This window comes from Onychostruthus taczanowskii, unplaced genomic scaffold (assembly GCF_017590055.1).
Source record: "Onychostruthus taczanowskii isolate IOZ18803 unplaced genomic scaffold, ASM1759005v1 scaffold11, whole genome shotgun sequence".
NCBI lineage: Eukaryota > Metazoa > Chordata > Aves > Passeriformes > Passeridae > Onychostruthus > Onychostruthus taczanowskii.
In genome coordinates, this window is record NW_024497629.1 from 13,665,901 (window position 1) to 13,687,592 (window position 21,692).

Genomic DNA, 21,692 nt, shown 5'->3' on the forward strand with positions numbered 1-21,692 from the left:
ATTGCAAATTGGATACTCTTAGTTTTCCTACTTTTTCTGTCTTCTATTCAAACAATCACAATTATAATGTAATACTGTGACTGTAGAAGATATTTTCTTACTGACGTTGATATTACTGATAGATGAGGATTTACTTTCAGCTTTGTTAAATCCATGGTGATTTACTTCAGTGTCATGTGTATGTCACTTGTGTTTAGTATGCTTTTTGAGTTCTTACAAGTTCAGTGGAGAAAGAGGAATTTTAATTTTTTTTTCATTGTAACTTGACATACTTCTAGGCTCTGAAGTCACAATCTATGTCCAGATGTGATGCTATGTTTTTAAAAAATTTGTGTACTTTAGGTAAATGACCGACCTGCTAGACCATCAACCAGACCAGAGCCACCTAAACCCACTGTTAGACCTACACCACCAGGTGAAAAATTTTGATAATGGCTGATTAATTGTCTTCATAAAATTAGAGCATTAAAGCTAATTAATACTATGCAGTTACTATAGCAGCCGCCTCTATAAAAACGTATTTTAAATATTCTTCCTTGGATAAACACTGAAAACATGTTGATATAGTGCCATGACTGATAAAGACTAAAGGATTTGGTTTTTTGTTTTATATTAACAAACCTTTTCTCTCTGACAGATTTGCTATAGAAACAGTGTTTTTATAGTTACAGAATCATGTAATAATTCAAAGGAAATATTTATAGATACTGGATACATAGGAGCCTCACAGTACAATGAAACTTCTTTAGAAAAAATAACAATCCTAGAAACTGCTGGTTCAAGTTCTAAAAACTTCTGGTTTTAGAAATCATAGTTTTTCTTTAGGTTGTCATTATCTTTTAATTATTAGAGGTTTTATAGTAGAACCGAAGAGGCAGAATTTTGGCTCTTTAACAGTTTTTCTTAACAAAGTGCTTTCATTCAAAGTGAGACTACTGTGCAGCTCCTCTTGTTAACTTCATTCTCTGGTTAAGGATGTCAGGCAAAGTCTGTATTTCTTTTTTCTGCACTGGTTCTTAGTTAACTGCAATAATTTAATAACTATTGAACTTGTATCAGAGTAGCAGTATACAAAATATAACAATATATGTTAGTATGTCTTATAAGTAGCTACTTTATTTTCTCTTTCAGCTAAAAAGAATACCAACAAACTTTATCCTGAACTTCCCAATGATTATGCATCTGGGGGTAAGTACTAAGCTTACACTTATTTCATAAATACAGTGCAGAATCTGAGAAGTCCTAAAAGTATCTTGAAAGATATGCAAAAATATTGGCCATTGATATTTTTCTTTATTGTCCATGTGTTAAAAAGAGATTTAGGTCTTGTATGATCTCCTGAAAATCTTTCATAAACATTAATCTTATTTCCTGGCTTTACATTGTAACGATAATGTTCTTTTTCTGAGCAGCACAAGTTCTTTTGTTTATTCTGTGAACTTGAAAAATGCACTTGAAGTAGTAAAATTGTTTTATGTTACCACCTAATTGAAATGAAAAAGGAAGCTGATATAGCAAGCTTCTGTCCAAGTCCTTATGCAATGTACTATAATTCCTGTTTTAATTTTAAAAGTGCTTCCACAGATGATACCTGATTATGCTGGCATAAACACCAATTTACTTGGCTTCTTCAGGTTTTTGTACTGAAATAACTCTGTTACACTAAATGTATTACTGTTGATTCTCCTGTGTTTAAAGCACTTTCAGCTCTTACCAGGAGAATCTTACTGTGCAGTATTTGCATTCCATATTACATATAAATAGATCCCAATGAAAAGTCTATTTCAGGCAAAGTGTAATTAGAGATTTTCACTAAAAATTAAGATAAAATATGTGTTTTTGTCTTTACATTCTTTTTCATATCTTCTCTTCATACATGTTCTTTATATGTGTGTCTGTTGAAGGGGCCAGCATAGGAGTATCTTAAGCTGAGCTGTCAATGTCACTTCTGCAGATTAGAGACTTCCTGAGAATCAAGACTTATTATTGTGTTGTAGGACTTGTACAAGGAAAACAAGGATGACTCTAGTGGTCTGTACTCAATAGCTGTCATCCAAGAGAGAAGAACTGGTCTTCTGGCCATTAAAACTAAGCTTTCCCAGTCTTACCAAAGCCCTGACCAACTGAGAACAGGTTTCTAAAGCTTGCACCCATTTGCTATATTGAAGGCAGTATTCTTCTATTCGGGTGCAGCTAAAAAGGTAAAAATATTCCAGAGCCATCTGTTGAATGGCTTTCAAGATTCTTTAAAATCAAGATATAGACTCAGTCTGCTGCTGGGGATTTCTAGCAGTTTCTCAAAATATACAAGTTTTTCATTAGGAATGCAGGGGGTGGGGGCTGTAGGATCTTGTTTTAATGATGGCATGGTATATTTGGCTTTATGATGCAGATTACATTTCCATAGGTAGCAGTTCAAATGCTTTCTGAATCCGTACAGGTACTCTATGTTTCTAAAGGCTAAAGCTTTTTTCCTTCTCACAGGGGGCAGTTAAGGTTGAAGTCAAGAGTTACAGTCCCTTTCACAAAGTGTGTATTAATGCTGGGGGATGAAACAGAAAGAGCCATAAGGCCATATCTCCTGTCAATGATCTGTTTCTGCCTATTTATAGTCCAAATTATTTCAACAGAGCTGCCTAGCAGCTATAGCACATACATGTCAATCTGTATTGCAGGAGTAGTTGCTGCAGCAGATGTTCTTCTACAGTGATCTGTAAAAGACATATTCAAAAATTTTTGTGTCATTCTAGTTTAAAAAATACATATAGATAAGCAATAGAAGAGTGAATGAATCTTTAGGAAGCTATGTGTTAGATATAATGGCTGGGGTGGAGGTAGGTTTGATGTTGAGCAACAAGCTTAACTGGGTTGCAAGTAATAAGGACTTGCCTTTGGTTGGGGAAGGGGCAGCTTGGCATTGTGTTACCAGCATTTGGTTTTGCATCAGTTATACAAGTAGTATAAAGGTTGAAATATTAACTCTTCTCATTAGATGAAAGAAGAGCTAGACTTGTGGATGAAAACATTTTTAATTATTTTCTGTGTACTTGAATTATATAGATAAGTAATGTAATATAACCTTTTTCAAATGCAAGAAGAACGATAAATTAAAAACATTATTTTCTAAACTGATAACATGATACTCGAACTCAGATGCAAGGAGCTTGTTTTCATGCAACTGAATAATGCTTAAGGTAATGCATTTAGTTGTAAAATGAGTTTGGTAGTGTTTTAAATGTTTCCAGAAACTTAGGAATACCACGCATTTTATTTAGATGCAGTTAAAAATTGCACACACCTTTTGCAATTCTGGGAAATAAAACCCCAAAACAACCACAACAGAAAACCACAACACACTAGCAGCTGCTACAGTTATTGTGATTCAGTGAAGTATGAATTTTCTACACTGGTAGACATTTTTCTGAAGACTCACTAAATAAAGAAATTTGATTTGCTTATGAGCATGAAAGTTCATGCCTTCTCCTTTACTAGAATTAGGCATTTGCATTTCATTTTTCTACTTGTCCCCTCTTTGTTGTAAAATCTACTAAAAGGGCTTACTGGCCCTTCCAAGATTTATTACCACAACTTAGCTTTTCTTTTTCTGGATGGATGATTCTTTGGACTTCTTTACCACATCTGTAATACAAACAGCCCATGATTCTTTAGTGACTACTTGGACATTGTAGACTAAGGAGTTTATTTCATTAGGACCATTTGTTTTAGATACATTAGGTTCATAGTTTGTCACACTGGAATATCTAATCCTAGATAGTAAATTATTAAATTTTCCTTAGTGTTATGATTTGTAGGTTTTTTTTTGCTCGGGGTTTTGCCAGCAAGTAACCAAAAATGTAGCTAAATGATTACTTCCTGCCTGCCCTCCTAACAGTGTGCTGAATGGTATACAATTCTGAAAATGTTACAGTGATGTGGTTTCCTAGCTGAACTGGTAGCAGCAGGAGTAGTGATCTGCTAGTAAAAGTTGGTGAGAACTGAATCAATAACAAGCAGTTTGTTCAAATCAGAAGTCAGCTATTTTTCACTTTTTCTTTGGTTCAGTTTATCAGAAAAGGACTGTTTCACATGTTTGGAAATGAATCACTTGAAATTGCCAAGGTGCTGAAACAATGAGGAAACAGACTTAAGACAGGAGTGGGGATGAAAATGGAAGAAATTTCTTTCCTTCCTAGCAGTGTGCTTTCACTGTTCATTGACAATTATCAAATCTCACCACAAGCTTAAATTCTTACAATACTGTAAGACAAAATACTCATACTGAGCACAAAAGCAGTTCTTTTGATAAAATTGTAAGTATTTTATGATAATTTGGGGAAAGTAATGATGCTGTCTGCATTTTTTAAGGGGTCATGTGATTTGCTTAAGAAACCCATAGGAACTTGTGGCTGTAAAACCTGAATATTTAAGCATTCTTTTTTTTTAGTTTGCTTTCAGAAACACTGTCTTTCTTACCTTCCAGAATTACTAAACAAAATATTTTAAAATTTTATCTTGAGAAAAATATTTGCCCTCTTCTTTGGATTTTTGAATGCAGTAAATTATTTGCAGCCATTGAACCTTTTAACTATTGTGCATAAAATCAACACACCCCACTTGATTACATTAAATCTAAAAAAAAAACAAAACCCAAAATACAAATTTTGACTAGGTTTTTCTCAGCAGAAACCTTTCACTTTGAAAAGAAAGGAAAATATCAACAGATTGTTATTGTCCCAATAGACATATATTTATATTCTTGCATACTGAAAGAAGTGCTATATCAAACCTACTGATGGGGATATGGAGGCAGATGAGAAAATTGTCACTGTTTTTAAGAAGCTAAAAAAAACCCTTTTTCCTTCAATGATGATTTGAGTGATTTGTCAACTTCATTATTAAAAATTCATGCCTTCCTACATGAATTTGTCTGCAGCTTTTAGACAGTATTTGTTGTGGCTTTCTTCACTATATTAAAGAGCCCTTTAGTACACAGAGGAGCTTTTTTGTGTCCCCCTCTTGTTCTCTTTGAGACACTTGTGATGTAATCAAATAATTTTTGGTCTTCTTTCATCTTTCTTTTGACTGCCGAACAGATTGATAAGCTCTGTCAAATGTAATTTTCTATTTCGTCTCAAATTTTAAGTAATAGTGCAAATACCAAATTCTGAGCTGTGAGCTCACTGAGATCAGTAAGATTTGAGCTCCTAAAAGCTCTAATGAATTTGCACTAAACTCCAGTCCTTACATTTTCTATTATTTGTTTATTTATTTAAACCTTCTTGAGTGTTCCTTCTCTATGTTTAAAACAATTGAGGCAATATCAACCCTTTTTGATTAGGTGGTACCATGAGGTAGTAAAAATTCAGTTTGTGTTAACTAAATGCGTCAGAGCTGCTGCTTTTCATGGTTACAGTTCTCCAGGAATCAGGCCTGGCCCACTTCTCTGTAATTTCAGAGATGATCTCAGTGTTTCTTTTGGTAATCTATGAATGCCAGATGGTTCAGTAGATCTGTGAAAATCTGCTTCCCAAGAGAATTCCAAGACAGATTTTCATGCCTCCTGAAGTGTATTTTGTTCAGGAAAATTGAGGGTCTGTATGTGAATTTGCCTTTGTTGGTACATTATGGATTTCTTTGAGGCTAGTTGCAAATGTTTTAACTAAGCCAACATAATTATATGGACTAAGAATTCTTAGACTTCTTCTGAGGTAAAAAGCTTTAATTTTTTTTTTTTTTGCTTGTGATTTCACTTCCTGTCCTTCTGTTTCACTTATTTTACTTGCATGCCTGTTCTGCAGTTCAGTTTACATCTGACTTGTTATCTTGTTATTTTGAAAGTTACTACTTTCTAGGATAATATTGATCAAACTTAGAAAAGAAAATATAAGCTGGAGCATGGACACCATTCTAGCAGTCTCTGCATTAATTAGTACTTCTACTTATGTGTGCTGCTGAGCTTTTTTAACACAGTATAATGAAAAAATGGAATTTTTAGTTAGAATTGCTGAAAGAGAGCATCACTCTATGTTCTTGCACTTTAAAATAGGCTTGTTTTGGTAAATATGTATTGAAGCAATCACTTTATTTTTCTTATATATGTATTTCCTAACTTAGGTTTAACAAAACCAGTACTATTTTGGAACAACTCGGATTTAACTGGAAATCTAACATGTAACTATTTATATTCACTGTGCAATTCCATGTTTAGATATGCCCACTGACAAAAAATCTGACAGCTGTGCTACAAGAGAAATATGTGTGCCCAAATCTCCTTTTGATGAGTGACTTTTGACTTGGGCATTTTTATTGTAATTAAGACCAAGCACCATAGCAGGAAATTAAAAATATTTCATGAGTTTTCAAACAAACAAAATCAGATATGTGATTTCAGGCTAACTTTTTCTCAGTGTAAGACCTGAATTTTTGCTTTTCCTTGGTTGTTAGAAAGCATATATATCAAGTCTGCCTTTCTAGGATATCGACAATATTTTTTTATGTGCTTCTTCTTGTCTCTTCTGGATCAAGATGACTTAAAATGGTTTCATCATTCTGAAGTTTCCTTTGCCAACTTGAACTGTAGTAAAATTGAATCAAAAGCATTTAACTTTTAGTTAAGTAAGATTATAAAATGGTTTTTTTGTATCTGATATCTGCATGGACCTGGAATGGAGAAGGAGTCCAGAATCTCGTCTTTTTAAGGATGGAGGAAGACTTTGTGGTTCACAGTGAGGGGGAAAATGCATTTTGCTTTTGAACTGGAAATTAAATCATCCATAAAAGCACGATAAAATCAGATGTCTACATACTCCTTTAGGTGTTGTGGATATGTGCTGTGTATCTGAAACTGGAAAAAAAAATCCACTTTTTATTCTTCAGTTTATGAATTACTCCTTTTCCAAGAAAGGAAGAGATTTGCTGAAGGATCATGTAGAACTATAGTAAGGAAGAACCCTCATTAAGCTGTGCAGTAATCTGTTCCTTCAATACTATAATTTGATGAGAAACTCTTAGCAGATTATAAACTATAAAATCAATAAGCTCAGTGTGACAAATAGGTATTTGTTTTAGAAAAAAATTACAAAGTGAGACATATAATGTTTCTGCCATGATCCTTCATAACCTTGTCTACTAATTTGGTAAACTAAAGTACGGGTGTTTTTGTTTTGTTTTAAGAGTTTTAGCTGAGCTTGGTCTATTTTTGTATTTTTCATGGCAAGACTTGTGACATGTTTATATTTAGTACTAGAAAAATAAAACATCCATCTGGTGGTCCCCCACAGTATTAATTTTCTTGCTATTATGAGCTCTTTCTTAATACTAAGGAAAACCAGGAAATCCCAGGAAATTATTTTTGAGACTATTTTTATCCCTGATTCACTTTTACTAGGATTGTACTATTACTATCATGAATGTGATAAGTCAGATAATCAAGCTGCTTATGGCTTATATTGTGGCAAGCTGAGAGGAAAATATGCAGCATGCAGGCCTTCACTGGTCATACTGAAACAAATAACGTGATGCATATAATCAGCTAACTCAAAATACAACAAGGCACAGAAAGATTGAGGTCAGACATGCTAGAATGAAATTGGGGTCTTTCTGATGCATGTGTGCATGCGTGGGCAGAGAGCTGTTGTGCTAAGTATGAACCAGCCGCTCTGGCATGGGTAACAATATTTTTTCCTTGGCATTTTTTAATGGCTTGGAATAAAAATTGGGAAATTACAGCTAAAGCACAGAAAAATTTCATGCAATCTACGTGTATTTTTTAAAGTATAAAGCACCACTAGGGTGATAATTCTGATTCACAGAATTAAAAATGAAATTGTTCACAGGAACATATAAATGTTAAATAGCCACTGTAACAGATACAGATGAATGCTTTAGCATCTGGAATATATGCTTTATATGTTGTTTCAAAGCTGTGTACTGCTTTAGATAGTATTTTGTTCTGTGTTGTTCAAACATTAGGACTAAAGCATGTTTAAATTGCTTTCCCGTCTATTATCCAGAAAAGCCTTTGGGAGTATGGGAGCTTCTGCTTCATTTATAGTACTTGAAGCCAAACAGAAATTTTTACTAGCTCAAGGAACTGATAGATATACAGGATTTCTCTCCATAGTGCTGTGAGATGCCCTGTGCTTGACTGACTTAAGACAAAAGCTAACACTGTTGCAAGAAATGCAAGTCTTTGGGTGATGCTTTACAGATTCATCCTTATAGCAGGGACAAGAACATGTACTTTATACTAAATGCTAAGGGAAGGTTTTCTTTTCTCTGGGAAATTATTATTTTTCACCCTGATGGAACACCCACTTCAAATATATTTTCCCATGAGCAGTAAAATTAGATGCCACAGTTCCCCAGAATGTGATGTATTCTCTGTCATGGGGGACCTGGGGCCCTGCATCTACCTTGGCTGTACTAGTTCAGTGTTACATCATGCAGATCAGCCAGCTGGATATTGCTGATTGAACCAGGAAGGTCATTCACCTTTTGTGGAAATACTGTCAGTCCCTGAAAAAGAAATAGGAGGCCATGGAAAAAAAGAAAAAAAAAATAAACCAGACACTAATATAAGCTAAACTAGTACGACAAATAACTGTTCTAGAAATGGTGTAAAAATGGTACAAAAAGACAAGGTTTCTGGCAACATCTTAGCTTTTCATGGAGAGGTCTGGCAAGGTTTGCATTGAAACTTCTCTGGTTATACTTCATTTTGTTTGTCTTTCTCATTAACTTTTTTTTTTTGCCATATTAGGTAACCTTCAAGTGTTCTTTTTCCAGTTGTTTTTTTTTCTTGAAGAAGCTCAGCTAGAAGTGACCTCTACTCTTGTGGAAAGGAAGTGTTAATTTTTTCATACACAGTGAGAGCTGCACCCCTCTTCCCCCTTTTTCTCTCAGTGGTGCATGCTTGTGTTTTTAGCTGCTCCTTTGCTATGTAGCAAGGAAGGTGTCAAAAGAAGATTAAAAATAGGAAAATAGAAAACTCCTCTGTAAGGAAAAATATAATGGGAAAACTTCCTCTGGTCCACAATTTCATGTATTGGTCTCTGCCATAAGGTTTAGACTGTGTCTTCTCTACTCCTGACATTTCTGCCTTTTGTCAGCAACTGCAGAAGGATGAGACAGAATCTGATGTTGAGATAGCAGAGTAAGTTTGGAGATACTGTTGAGGGAAAAATCTGCCTTCATATATCTTGTACATTGGACAAATTTGAGCCAGTGGTTGAATCCCATTGCAAGCCTGAATTTCCTCATGGTTGAACCAAGGAATGTGATTACTGGTTTTTTTTTCTTTTTAAAGAGCATCTATACAGCTAATATTTCACTTGACGTAAAAGCATATGTATGAAGAGTACTGTTAATACCACTCTTAAATTTCAACTGAAATTTATGGTACTGTTTGCTTTTTCATTTCAAGAACTTTATCATAACTGACTAGGCTGATATAATGAGTATATTCTGCAAAATTTGGTTGTGCTGAGCTGGGAAGTGTAATATCAGCCACCATGGGTGATAATGGCTGTCCAAGATGCTTCATCCATGTGATGGTGGATGTTGCAGGTTGCAAAGTTTGTACTGATCAGATTTGGCTCTAGTTTATGGTTCTGTGCCATTTCTAGCTCTTGCTGAAGCTGTTCTGTAATGAATGGAGCAATCTATCTTTCTCCTACCAGTTTAAACTGTGGTTTACAAGATTGTGGTTTACAGGATTACAGGATTGTGCCATGGGATACTGTAAGTGGAAGTACAATTGCTTGAGTCACCATTTGGCAAAGGAAGGCAGCATTGATTGAATACCTTTTGAAATTATAAGTTGATGAAACCTGTGGTGTAGGTAGAATTAATAATGGCTGTACTGCTGCTGAAGGAACATAAAAGCAATGAGAATTAGTAATTGTGGCAAGAAGAAATCCTAGCATCAATTTCATCAGCCCCTATGTCCCTTAGTACAGCTAAAGTTCACAAGAGTTTTCTATATATTGCAGGTGTTCATATAATATAAATGTTATCATGAAAGTGCTAGACTTTGTATTAAAACAGGAGATACTCACTTTCCTTTACAGAAAGCAGTTTCTGAATCTTTCACAATGACTTGAAACTCCTTCTCGTTTTCATCTATATATTTTTCTTATCAAGATTAATTATTCTTTTCTCATGCTTTCTAGTTCTCTAGTAAAATTACTTTTCTGTCTGATTTCTTTGCATGGTAGTAGTAACATCTTTAATTTGTTTTATTCTGCGAAACTCATTTTGATTTTGCCTTGAAAACAGGCTTTCTGTTCTTGGTCCATTTTCTCAGCCAGTTTTAAACATTGATGATAAGGATTGTGAACAGACCTTCAAATGAGGCCTTGTACAGTATCACTAGTTAGTATGTTTCCATATGAGATACTTTTTGTCTCATATAATTTTTTTATTTTAACAATTTTTTTAGACAGTGCAGAGAAGTATTTCTCCATGCAAAGAAAAAAAAAATTAAAACATTTCAATCAGTATTTCACAAAGCATTACCCTAAGAAACTGGCAGAAACTGTATAGAATTGTTGCATTTACTGCTTTTTAGGTTTTTTCTAGAGGCTGTAGATTGTTCCCCAGACCTTTGTAAAAGCTAAGACTTCTATCAAGTGAACCAGGTTGTTTACCAATAATACCTTTGGTAGAAATTTTGAAGCTGACTGTACAGAGATTTGAGAATCAAAATGCAGAGATAGTGTATTGAGATGCTAACTTGGTATGTGTAGAGGAAACATGGAGAAGCTTGTCAACATAAAAGAGTTCCAGGTCATTCCTAAATCATCAGTTTGACCTGAATAAAACAGAGCTCAGTTCTTGTCATTGCACTTTGGTTTTCAGAATATGAAGGCTATGCTTAAGATTGCATCTCAGCTTTTGCAGTATGATTTCAGCACAGGCATTATTTGCATTAATGTCATGTTGAGCACAATGAAGCCCTTGATATTGATATGGTTTATTTGACCTTTTCACTTTGAATGAAAATCTAATTGTTTTTTGAAATGTCAGAAAAATCCAAAAAGTAATCAGCAAAAGTACTGCTATGAAATTGGCTCTTGCAAGCAGGAGGTAGGGGTTTTTTTATATCCTAAATATCAAATACATCCACAGATGCTTAACAAAAAAGGCACTTCTTTAATGCAAAAGCTGAGTGTGCTGAAACAAAGATAGAAAGCATTCCATCAGCAGATGAAGATGATGAGCCAGCATGTTCCCCAGTAGGCCAGAAACTCAAAACCAGCGAAATACGTTTCAGACTGAATGAGCTAAATTTGCACAGTGACTTAAACTTTAAATATAGTCAGGTCTGTTTCAATCACCAGTGTTGTTTGCTAGACATGACACTGTTCATTAACAACTGAAGTTGGTAATATGGAACTGAAGTTGGTAATCTGCTTTGAAATTATCCATTTCTAGATTATATAGAGGAGGTCAAAAATGCATAAGCCTTCTCGTGGGTTTTGTGAGTCTCTTACAAAAGTGTGTGTATAATATCTTCATTTTGTGCATACAGATTTGCAGCTGATGATGAACTTTTTATCTGTTGAGGCTTTGCTGCAAAATTGAGGGTCTTGTACCTTATATGGAACTTCTGTGGCTAACTTTGCCTTGAATAGTTTTTTTCAGCCATTGTTTCTTTGTTAATGGAGAATGTAGTTATTAAATTATTCTGAAAAGCAACTGGAGGGCTTTGTAACACTGGAAACCTGGACAAAGTACCCAGTTAAAGTAATACATAACATCTAGTACTGCAACTAAATCAAAAAATAGGGTTTGCTGAGGCAGCTCTCATGGAAGTGCGAGAGGGCTTAACATCTGGTTTTGCTTTCCTTTCAAGAACTTGGGTGTACATTTAGTACTGAAACATATTAAAGAGAGTAGTTCCTGGAATGATACAGGCCTTCCTTGATATTGTCAATGTAGCTTGAATACATTTTCTAGGTTACTGGAAATAGGAAAACATTGTACACCTCTTTAGAAAGGGTGGAAAGGAGAGCCCCAAGAACTACATACCTGTCAAGCTTCACCTCTGTGCCTGGGAAGGTCAAGGAACAGATCCTCCTACAAGCTATACTAAAGTACAGGGAGTCATGGGGGTGATTTGAGACAGCCAGCACGGCTTCACCAGAGGCAAGTCCTGCCTGACCAACCCAGTCAACTTCCATGATGGAGTGACTGCGATGGAGTGGACAAGGGAAGCACTACAGATGACATTTATCTGGATTACCGGTCCCTTCCAAGCCAAGCCATTCTTTGATTTTGAAATTGCCTTAAATCTATAGCTGCTGTAACAAAACAGCCTTCAGGTGTTCTAGGTATAGAACAATTCTTTGTCCATAGGTGAATGTAGGCTAGAGTAACGCAACTTATGCCTTCACCCCCTTCTCAGACTAGTTTGTGTAACTGAGCACAAATAGGCATTTGTGGGGCATTTAAAGAGTAGTTTTACCCCAGTGACAGTGAAGCTCACTTAATGCAAAAAGTCCACCCTCATTTTCTTAGTCATGAAGAACTGATTATTTGCAGGCTTTAATATTGAATTTAAATACTTGAGTGTCTTAAGACACTTTTATTTAGAAAGTAGACAAAGACAGGTGATTTTGTTTACTTGCCCAAAACAAGCCAGAATTATTGGCAAAGAAACAGCCAAGCAAGATATTATTTGTTCTGAGAGTGATTTGCTGAATATCATGTCTCCTGACTTTTGATCAGATGAGCATTATTGGAGATTATTTGGATCAATGGTGGCATATGACATACTTCAAGTATCTGTACAGAATATATCTGATTATAGCAGATTAGTACCTGTAGATGTAAAATGTCAAATCTACTGTGCATATTTAGGCCTTCCCAAACATCTGTTCAGTGAGATCTGAGGTTGTTGTTTTGTGTATGCAGAGGGTTTTTGAGGTGAGTCTACATTCAAAAAACAAAATTAAAAAGGCCATTAAGGAAATTAGTAGTTTAATGTGAATAGGACATTTGAGATTTCACTTTTAAGGCTGGGTTGAACAAACACTTGATTTGTTATTTGTCCGAAAACAACTAAAATTAAAGTATACATCTGTTCTGCTCTAGAAGCTGAAACCCTTTTTTCTTAAGCTAAAAGCTGAGAGGTGAGAGCTAAGAATATGAATATGAGCACATTGGGTAGAGAAAAGAGCTCATCTGTATACTGGTGTGATTCAGAACTGAAATTATTTTCATGACTTTTAGCATTTAGGATACAGTTAGGCTACTATTTTTCTTTCTAAATGGGAGTTGCTTGAAGACTTTTTCTAAGTAGCCATTAGAATGCATAATATTTTGTTGCCATATAGGAGTTGAAAAGTTAATTTCTGCAGGGTCACAGTGTATAATACACTACAATATGGTTCTTCTTTAGTCCATTTTCCCCACTCCTCACGGGCTTATGTTTTGTCTTGTCATGACAGAACAAAGCCATAAAATCTTTTCATTTACTGACCTCTTATTCTCTGTGTAGGAATTCATATGGCACTTTCTTTCATGCTTTCTCTGACTTTCCTTACTTCATTTCCTTCATAAGTTTTTAAACAGATCATTTGCCACTTTCCCAAAATGCTGCTCTTTTAGGCCTATTCAGGCCTTTAGACATAGTGAATGGAAAAGCCTGAGAATCATAACATTGTAATGTGTTTTATATCTGCTTATCATGATATTGTAACTTAGATAATTCAGTAATTTGACTTAACTTTTGTGCATCCTAGCTGTGAATGTGAATTCAACATCAGCTTTGTGGCTCTGAGCTACAACTTTGAGCCAAAGCTGACATTACCTAAATTTGTTAGAAACCACTTACACATGGTAAAGTCTTGAAATTGAGGCATCATCAGAACAAGGACTATTATTTGCATTAAATTGCTTCCACCATAAAATATTAAAAAGTATAGGTATTCAGTGAACTATACTTAATGATGTCTTAATCTCCAAGATGCCAGTTTTCGAAAAGTCATATGGAATGAGATACTGCCTTTGTCATGTTCTCATCATTGTATGTGGTCATAAAGGGGACATTTTGAGGTAGTGTTGTTTAAATATTTCATGACTTTGGAATTTTTCTTTCTTTGTTTACATTCCAGGAAGTAAATTACCCAGTCCTTTTTTCATAAAAGTATTCCATAATATATGCAAGAGGTTTTTAAATTTGAGAAGATATTCAAAATGGTAGTCACACCCTTTGCAACCTATGTATTTTCTATTTAAATAACAGAATACTATTTTCAGTTGCAGTTTTCATCATTTTGATTGCTTTGTAAAGTAAGGAGTGGAAAAATTAGTTGTAAAAGAGATTAATTTTTTATATGTACATATAGTAATCAATGTACAATTCTGTACTTTTTAACCTTTATTTCTTTACATATGAGAGTATCTTTTTCAGTGCTTTCAGAATGATTCTGTGAAAATTTTGACTGTTATTACATTAATAAAATTGTTTCCATTGCTTTGTTTCTAAGGAGACAAGTTTAGTTGCATACATGTATTCTTTCAGATACTGACACAACTTTGCTTTCAGATTATCTACAGATGTAGATTGGTTTTAGAATATCAACAAAATATCTTCAGTTTTTTCTTTATTATAACTCAGAGTGCGACTTATCAGATTTATTATGATCAAGACTACTATAATTAACATATTTTGAATTTAAAACTAGTATTCTTTCCTGTTTTTAAATTTCTTAAAGCAATTACAAAATGTAATAGTGAGATAAGGTGTGAGATCCTTAGCATTAAAGGAGTGCACAGCTCTTATGAAACAGATATGTTAGAATAATTAGTGGTTTCCTCAAAAACCCGGCACTAAGCCTTGCATCTTTCTGCCACTCCTCCTTCTCAGTTCCTTTCCAATGTTTCTTTAACTGTCCCTGATGCAATTCACCTAAGAAATCAAATCTCTTTCTTAGCTGCTCTTCTACATAATACTTCAAAAATAGATTTCAAACATAAAGAAAATCAAGGGGGTAAGTTGAGATGTAGTAAAAGGAAGATACTCCCCAGTATTACTGATCGTATGCAGCCAACGTGTTGGATTTATCTCGTTCTTGAAAAGGTACTGTATCACTGAGGCTTTGTAGTTTCAGCTTCTTGATTCTTTGGTGAAAAGAGCGACACAGAATTAGCGTTGGATCAGACAATGTGCTGTCCAATTTCTCTCTCTGTGTCACTGGTCTGGTACATAATTAATGCTTTGACTTCAACCTTATTAATGCTATTCTTAAGTATTTTCTAAATTAATATTGACAGGTCAGTTTTAGGGTGGTTTCCTTAGTCTCTTTAAATCAGCTGCACCATTTATTTCATGTTCTAGTATTTCTTATGGTCAGGGAACAGATGAAGGCACTGATCACAAAGACATCTTTATCTTCCCTCTTAACTTTTCATCTCTGTAGTCTTCTGTTTGCTAGCAGCTTTTTTTTGGCTTTTTTTTTTTTCCTTTTTGTAACCTTAAAATAAGTTCCATTATTGTATGAATAGACTTCTCTCCTTTGAAAACCCACTAATATTAAAGCAGTTTATGGAACCAATAATTTTTTTGTTGGATTGATGGTTGTCAAAACTAGTGAGTATTATCTGTATTCAGTACTGTATTATGTTGAATTCTAATTTGACTCTGGATTTAGAGTTCTGGGATATGGAATACATCCATTACTTTTTAAAATATCTATATATATTTAAGTTTCTTTAAATTATGTACACATTCCCTTAATTTCTTGATTTTGTTACTAGTTTCTGTAACTTCATTAAGATTCTTCTCAATGGATTTGATCCCTTAACTCTGTGTTCTCTAGCTTTATCACATATTTTACTCTTAGCTCAGCCTTCAGCTACAAGAGTGGCTCTGCTACATTACTAATGCTTCTGCTGTTCTTGTATTTCACCTTTCTGTGGCTTCCAGTTCCTCCAGTGTTCTCTGCTCTCCTTTCCCTTCCATTTTTCATTTGCTGATTTCTTCATTCATGGTTATATCCTCAGTAGAAAAAAAACTGTTCTGACAGTCTCATGTGCAGGTTCTTCGAACATTTTTTTTTAATTACAATTTTCACATTCATATATAAACCACAAAGTAAGTTCTCTGTTCATTCTGTTCCTTCACCCTTCCATTTAAACAATTCTTCATTTAATGGTAATGTGAAAGGTCAGTTACTACAGGCCTTTTACCTGATGATAATATTAGTTTTATTCAATTGCAAGAAAAAATAGGTTAATCTGAACAGATGTGGAGATGTTCAATGAGTCAATGAGTGGAGTAAGAATGAGATGTGGTAACTATCTTATTTTTAGTGTAACAGTTTGAAGGTGTGAAAAAATGGGTTTTGACTATAAAAGCATAAGTCAAGCATATAGTTGTCAAGAAAGGTTTCAACCAAAGGTTAATGTTGAACAAAAAGGAAAAAAAAGTATCCCAGTTTCTCTTGCTCCCTGTTCAAGCCATTGGTTCTATCTATGCTGATAAATTAGTCTTTGCTAATTTATCAGCATCAATGATGTCAGTGTGATTGGGCACTGGAACCTGGACTCTGATTTGGAGATGTCAAGTTCAATAACATGGAAAGGAGCCATTCACTGACATAAATGTAACTGTTACTTCCACGTCTCTGCTGACTTGTGTACAACCACATATTAGAAATGCATTCCATCCTTCTGTGTGTAATCTGTTACATTAATATTCATCCTCTGTTTTCTTTGGTAATACTTGAAATCCCTGAATTCTATTGCTGGGCTATGTCTGTAATCACCTTTACATTTAGATTTGGGGTGTCTCACTGAGAAGTCTTCCTTATTCAGCCTTACATTTTTCTCCTAAGTTTTCCCAGCTAGCTGTTCTTTGTTGCTTTTAATTTGCTAGATAATATTTTCTGCAAAGAACTATTTCTATTTCTCCTTTACTCAGATATTCTTTTCTTAACTAATTAAGAATTCAAGATAAAAATTGTCAACTAGAATCTTAAACTTTGCCTTTGCGATCACTGCAGAGCTCATGCGTTCTTCAACTTGAATTTGTTTAGAAGTGCTCACTTTCACTATAGGAGCAAAGAGACTTACAGATGTTCTCTAGGTACCACTTTAAAGATGCAGCCTTTTCTTTCTGTCTCCACTTTTGTCTATGCTTTTGTCCTGTTATAATTCAATTGTTGGAACATCCTTCTCTCTGACCTTTGTAAATTCAATATTTCTTTACTCTCATCTAGATTCAGTTCTTGCTTCAAAGTTAATTTCCTGCCCTATCATTTTGTCCATCTTTTACATCCCCCCACTGATTCTCATGTTAAGTATGTCTTTGAACTTAGAACCTAAAGCACCCCCTGACAGATCTAGCTTTCATCTCAGTCTTGTTAGTATCACAGATTTAACTTAGTGGTTCACCTACCTACTTCAAAGTTCAACTTTAACCATTTCTCTGCCTGCCTTTAGTCATCATCAGGGCCCAATACTGCATTTCTCAAGTCAGAAATTTACATCTTTAGTTTCTCCTATCATGAGCCCTAACACTCCTTCAGAAAGCTATCTTTGTCATTAGTAGTTACCCTGATGCCTTCAAAATTTATTGCATGTCATTTCCTTTGCCAACCCCTTGCATTTCATATTCTACTGCATGATATGCTGCATCCAGCATAAAAAGTATCTCTCTGGGTTTTGTAGTCCCTACACAAATCCTACCTGAAATAAAATTCAATAAACCTTGAGGCTTGTTGAGCTCAAACAGACTCAAAAGCACTCCCTGACAGATCCACCCTTCATTTCAAGGTTTATTGAAGGCATTGTAAAGGAGAAAGGGACTGTAAGACCTCTCGAAACAGTGAGTGCAGAATCTGAATTACTATTACTTTCTGGATTCCATACTATGAGTTTAGTTCTTCCCTTAAAGCTGGCTTTGATTGTAATGCAGTAACTCACACGGCTCAGAATAATCCATAAGATAACTTTTTCTCCTTTCTGTCCTTCACTTGTCCTGCATGGAGCCGGTGTTACCTTTAGTTTTTTACATCTAGCTGTCAGTTGAGGAGCACAACAAATGCTGACATACCTGTAAGATAATACTTACTCTTGTCATTTACTACCTCATCTTGTTTCTCATATTGCTCATCCACCAATGAATCTTTCTCTTCAGCCCTTTATTTTACTAAACTCTGATCTTAGAGTTGCTCTGTCAGTCCTAGGCTAAACTTATTTGGTTGTGTGCTAGTGCAACTCTTTGCAACACACTGATTCATATGTTGACAAGAAGGCCCTGCTAGGACATCACATTCTCAGAGAGATGGGGGTCCTTACTAGGTGTGCTCCATGCTGGCCCTCCCCTAGCTGGATACAGGCTAGTCAGTGTCTGGTAAGAAGTCTGCCCTGTCTGGCCTGACCAGCAGATGATGCTGACAGTGTGAGTTCCATTAGTATCAAATTGGGTTTTGATTACAGCTGTTCCAGTCCAAACTCCCTACAATCACAAATTTTCATGCTGCTTTTATTCTTTCAGGTAACTTTATATAAAAGGTCTCTTTGAAGTTTTTCACCAAACTGCAGAATGGATGAGGTTGAAAAAGGCCTCTAGGTATCATCTGGTCCAACGCCCTTGCTCAAGCAGGATTAGGTCCATATCTTTTGAATGAAAACTCCATCACCTCTCTGGGAAACCTATTCAGTTACCCTTAGGGTAAAAACGTGTTTCCTGATGTTCAGTCAGCACTTCCTGTGTGCTGACTATGTGCCCATTGCCCATGTCGCTGGGCAAGAGCCTGGCTCCACCCTGTTTTTACTGTCCCTTCAGATATCTATAGACACTGATAAGCCTTTTCTTCCCTGGGCTCTCTCAGCCTTTCTGTAGAGGAGAGATGCTGCAATGGCAGCTTCCATATGGCCCTTTGCTGAATTGTCTCCTGCATGTCCATGTTTCTCTTGTACTGAGAAGCTCAGAACGGGACTGCACGCCAGTGCTGAGTAAAGCAGATCACCTCCCTTGATCTGTTGTCAATACTTTGCCTAATGCAGCTTAGGATACAGTTTGCCTTCTTTGCACAGGCTCATCTATAGCTGTTGAATTAAACTAATGGTTGTCTTTCACTTTAACATGTTTGGTTGGGGCCTGATAATAGTCATCCTTTTTAACATGATGATTTGCAGCAAACATCCTTCAGGCATTTTAGTGTAACCAATAAATGTATACACACAGTATTTACACTCACAGTGGTATCTTAGCAGGTGGTGTTGTCCAGACCATTTTCCAAGGCTGACATTAAAATTTCCTGTTAAGTCCTCATTATTAATGGCACCAACTATCGTTTTTTACTCACATTTGCAATGGGCCCAGTGATTGATGTAGTTCTTTATCCTACTTTGGATTCTTTCCTTAACTCTGATTATAAACTCAGTACTAACCCTTTCCAAGCAAAAGCCCATAATGGGTAAAGAACTAATATTTGTCTGTTCACTGTTTGTAGTTGCATGTCTCATACTAAACCTATGAGCAATACCTGATCCTTTCAATGCCTCTGAACAGTGTACTAGTATACTAAACGTTTCTGTTACTTGATAAGTTTGTTTACAAAAAGCACGGATTTTTGCATCTGCCTAATCTTCGTTGTTTTCCATCATTTGGTCTGTTTGTTGGTTTTATCTTCTGCACAAACAGGGTCCATGTGGTTGCTTAGTTTTCTAGATCTCCATTTAAGCAATAAGAATTCTATTACAGCTTGGACAGCTGACCCCGACTGGGTAAAGGGATATCCCACAGAGTCATACTCAGACTATAAACCTGGGAGAAAGCTGCCTAGGGGGCCACTGCTTGAGAACAGACTGAGCATAATTTGGTTAGTGGTGAGCAATTGCTGTTCATTTGCGTCACTTGCTTTTCTTGGGTTTTGCTTCTCTCTCTTCTTGTTAATTTCCTTTTCCTTACATTTTAATTAAAAAATATTATTTTATTTAAATTATTTTGATGTTCTTATTTCAACCCATGAGTCCATGAGTTTTCTTACTTTTAGCCCTCCAGTTCTCTTTCACATCCCACTGAAGGGGCAGAGAGTGAAATTACTGACAAATTACTCTCAAATTACTCACAATTAACGAAATTTGCAAAGTGGATGTTTAGCAATCTCACCACTAACCTCAAGTACATGAAACTTATTTCAGTTTTATTGCTGTGTCCATGGCCAAAAGCAGCACATCTTCTGCAAGATATTCAGCATCAGGCTGATGGCTGGGGCATATATGCATCTATGCCAGTACAATTAAATTTGGGGCCCACAGCTGAACAGTGTTCCAACTTAGAGCTGGGTTTTGAAAGTATCATAAGCTCAAGCCAAAATTATTACAAATGCCTGTTCTTCTCTAAAAACCAGTCTTATAAACAGCCTATGGCTTTACTAATATTTTATAAGCTCACATTAGATAGTGAAACTAGCGGCTACTATATCTACTAGTAAATTAAACAATGCGAAGGCATGGGCCCAAGCACTGTAACTCATTTACTTATGTGGTTGTTTTGTTAGAAAATGCTTTGGCATTATTCTCACCTTGCACTTTTCCAAATAATTCCAAGATGTGGTTTAGTTGTTACTCCAGTATAGGAATCCGTAGGCAGTTTGCATGTGGCTCGTCTGTCTGGTCAGTGTTTACTGCTAGCTTTGTGGCCAGTCTGTGCCAGCTGGCCTCATAGTCAAAAACTGGCACTCTTAACTGAGTCACAGAAGAGTAGACAATGTATCTGTTCTACAGCAACTTCATAGAAAATGCTTTTATTATGCGATAAATGTGCCATAATCAAAAATACTTTTATTGCTCTTTCATTCACTCTGGGGCTGTAATGTAGCACACCCAAGGGGCCATAAATTCACTCTAGTTTATACCCCACCAAGTCTTTTATCCGTAGCAGTGGTCCTTCACAAAATCTTGAAATCATTATGGTATGTAAAGATAAATAAAATGGAAGGATATTGTGGTCAGAGAAGTTTGTCATCAAACACATGCCATACCTGTGTATGCTGGAGTATTGAATATATATGCTGGCTACTGTACTAATTTGCCTTCAACCAAAATTTGTATATTTCTGTTTGACCACTGTGTTTGTGGAAGTGTGTATTCAAATAGCAATAACAAATAAGGATTTTCCACAATGTAGTTTGTTTTTCTTGCAGTGTGCATACTCATGAATCTCAATGATCTTAGTACCATACGCTGTATGTAGCACTGCAGCACCATCTTGTGTGAGCTGCAAATGTAGTTTCTGTCTATGCATTCAGTGAACTTCATGTGGAATATAACTATTTTATTTAAAACCCTTCTATGTAAAACCCTTCTATGAAATTGGGAAATGAGAACACAGATCCTCCTTACTGTGTGGTAGATTTTGTCACAGTGCATTCATTTAAGGTACCTTATTGTTAGGATGATCCATATAAATATGAAGCATGGGATGCTGAACTCTGCAGGCAAGAAATATGCATTCTGTTTGCATTGTGCTACAAAACTACAGAATTGGAATCTTTATGAGAAATAAAGTGAAACAAAACTGTAGTATAGGAAAAGGCTGCTAGGGAAAATTAAGTAGAAATGGCTATGAAAGAGCTGACAGGAATAAAGCTGAAAAATGCTTTTAAATGATAGCAGGTGGCTAATGGGTAAGGACACAGAACTGAGTGTTCATATTCAGCTGTAGTGCTTTG

The 21,692-nt window shown here is 35.5% G+C and overlaps 1 protein-coding gene across 3 annotated transcripts in view; it reads left to right on the forward strand.

Moving 5' to 3' along the window:
* Positions 1–21,692, forward strand: part of SH3YL1 (SH3 and SYLF domain containing 1) — a 47,295-nt gene that overhangs the window by 22,332 nt on the left and 3,271 nt on the right. For all 3 annotated transcript variants that reach the window (XM_041420396.1, XM_041420386.1, XM_041420378.1), the window contains exons 8-9: positions 343–415; positions 1,132–1,188. In XM_041420396.1, coding sequence (XP_041276330.1) covers positions 343–415; positions 1,132–1,188 — 130 coding nt within the window. The remainder of the gene's footprint in view (positions 1–342; positions 416–1,131; positions 1,189–21,692) is intronic.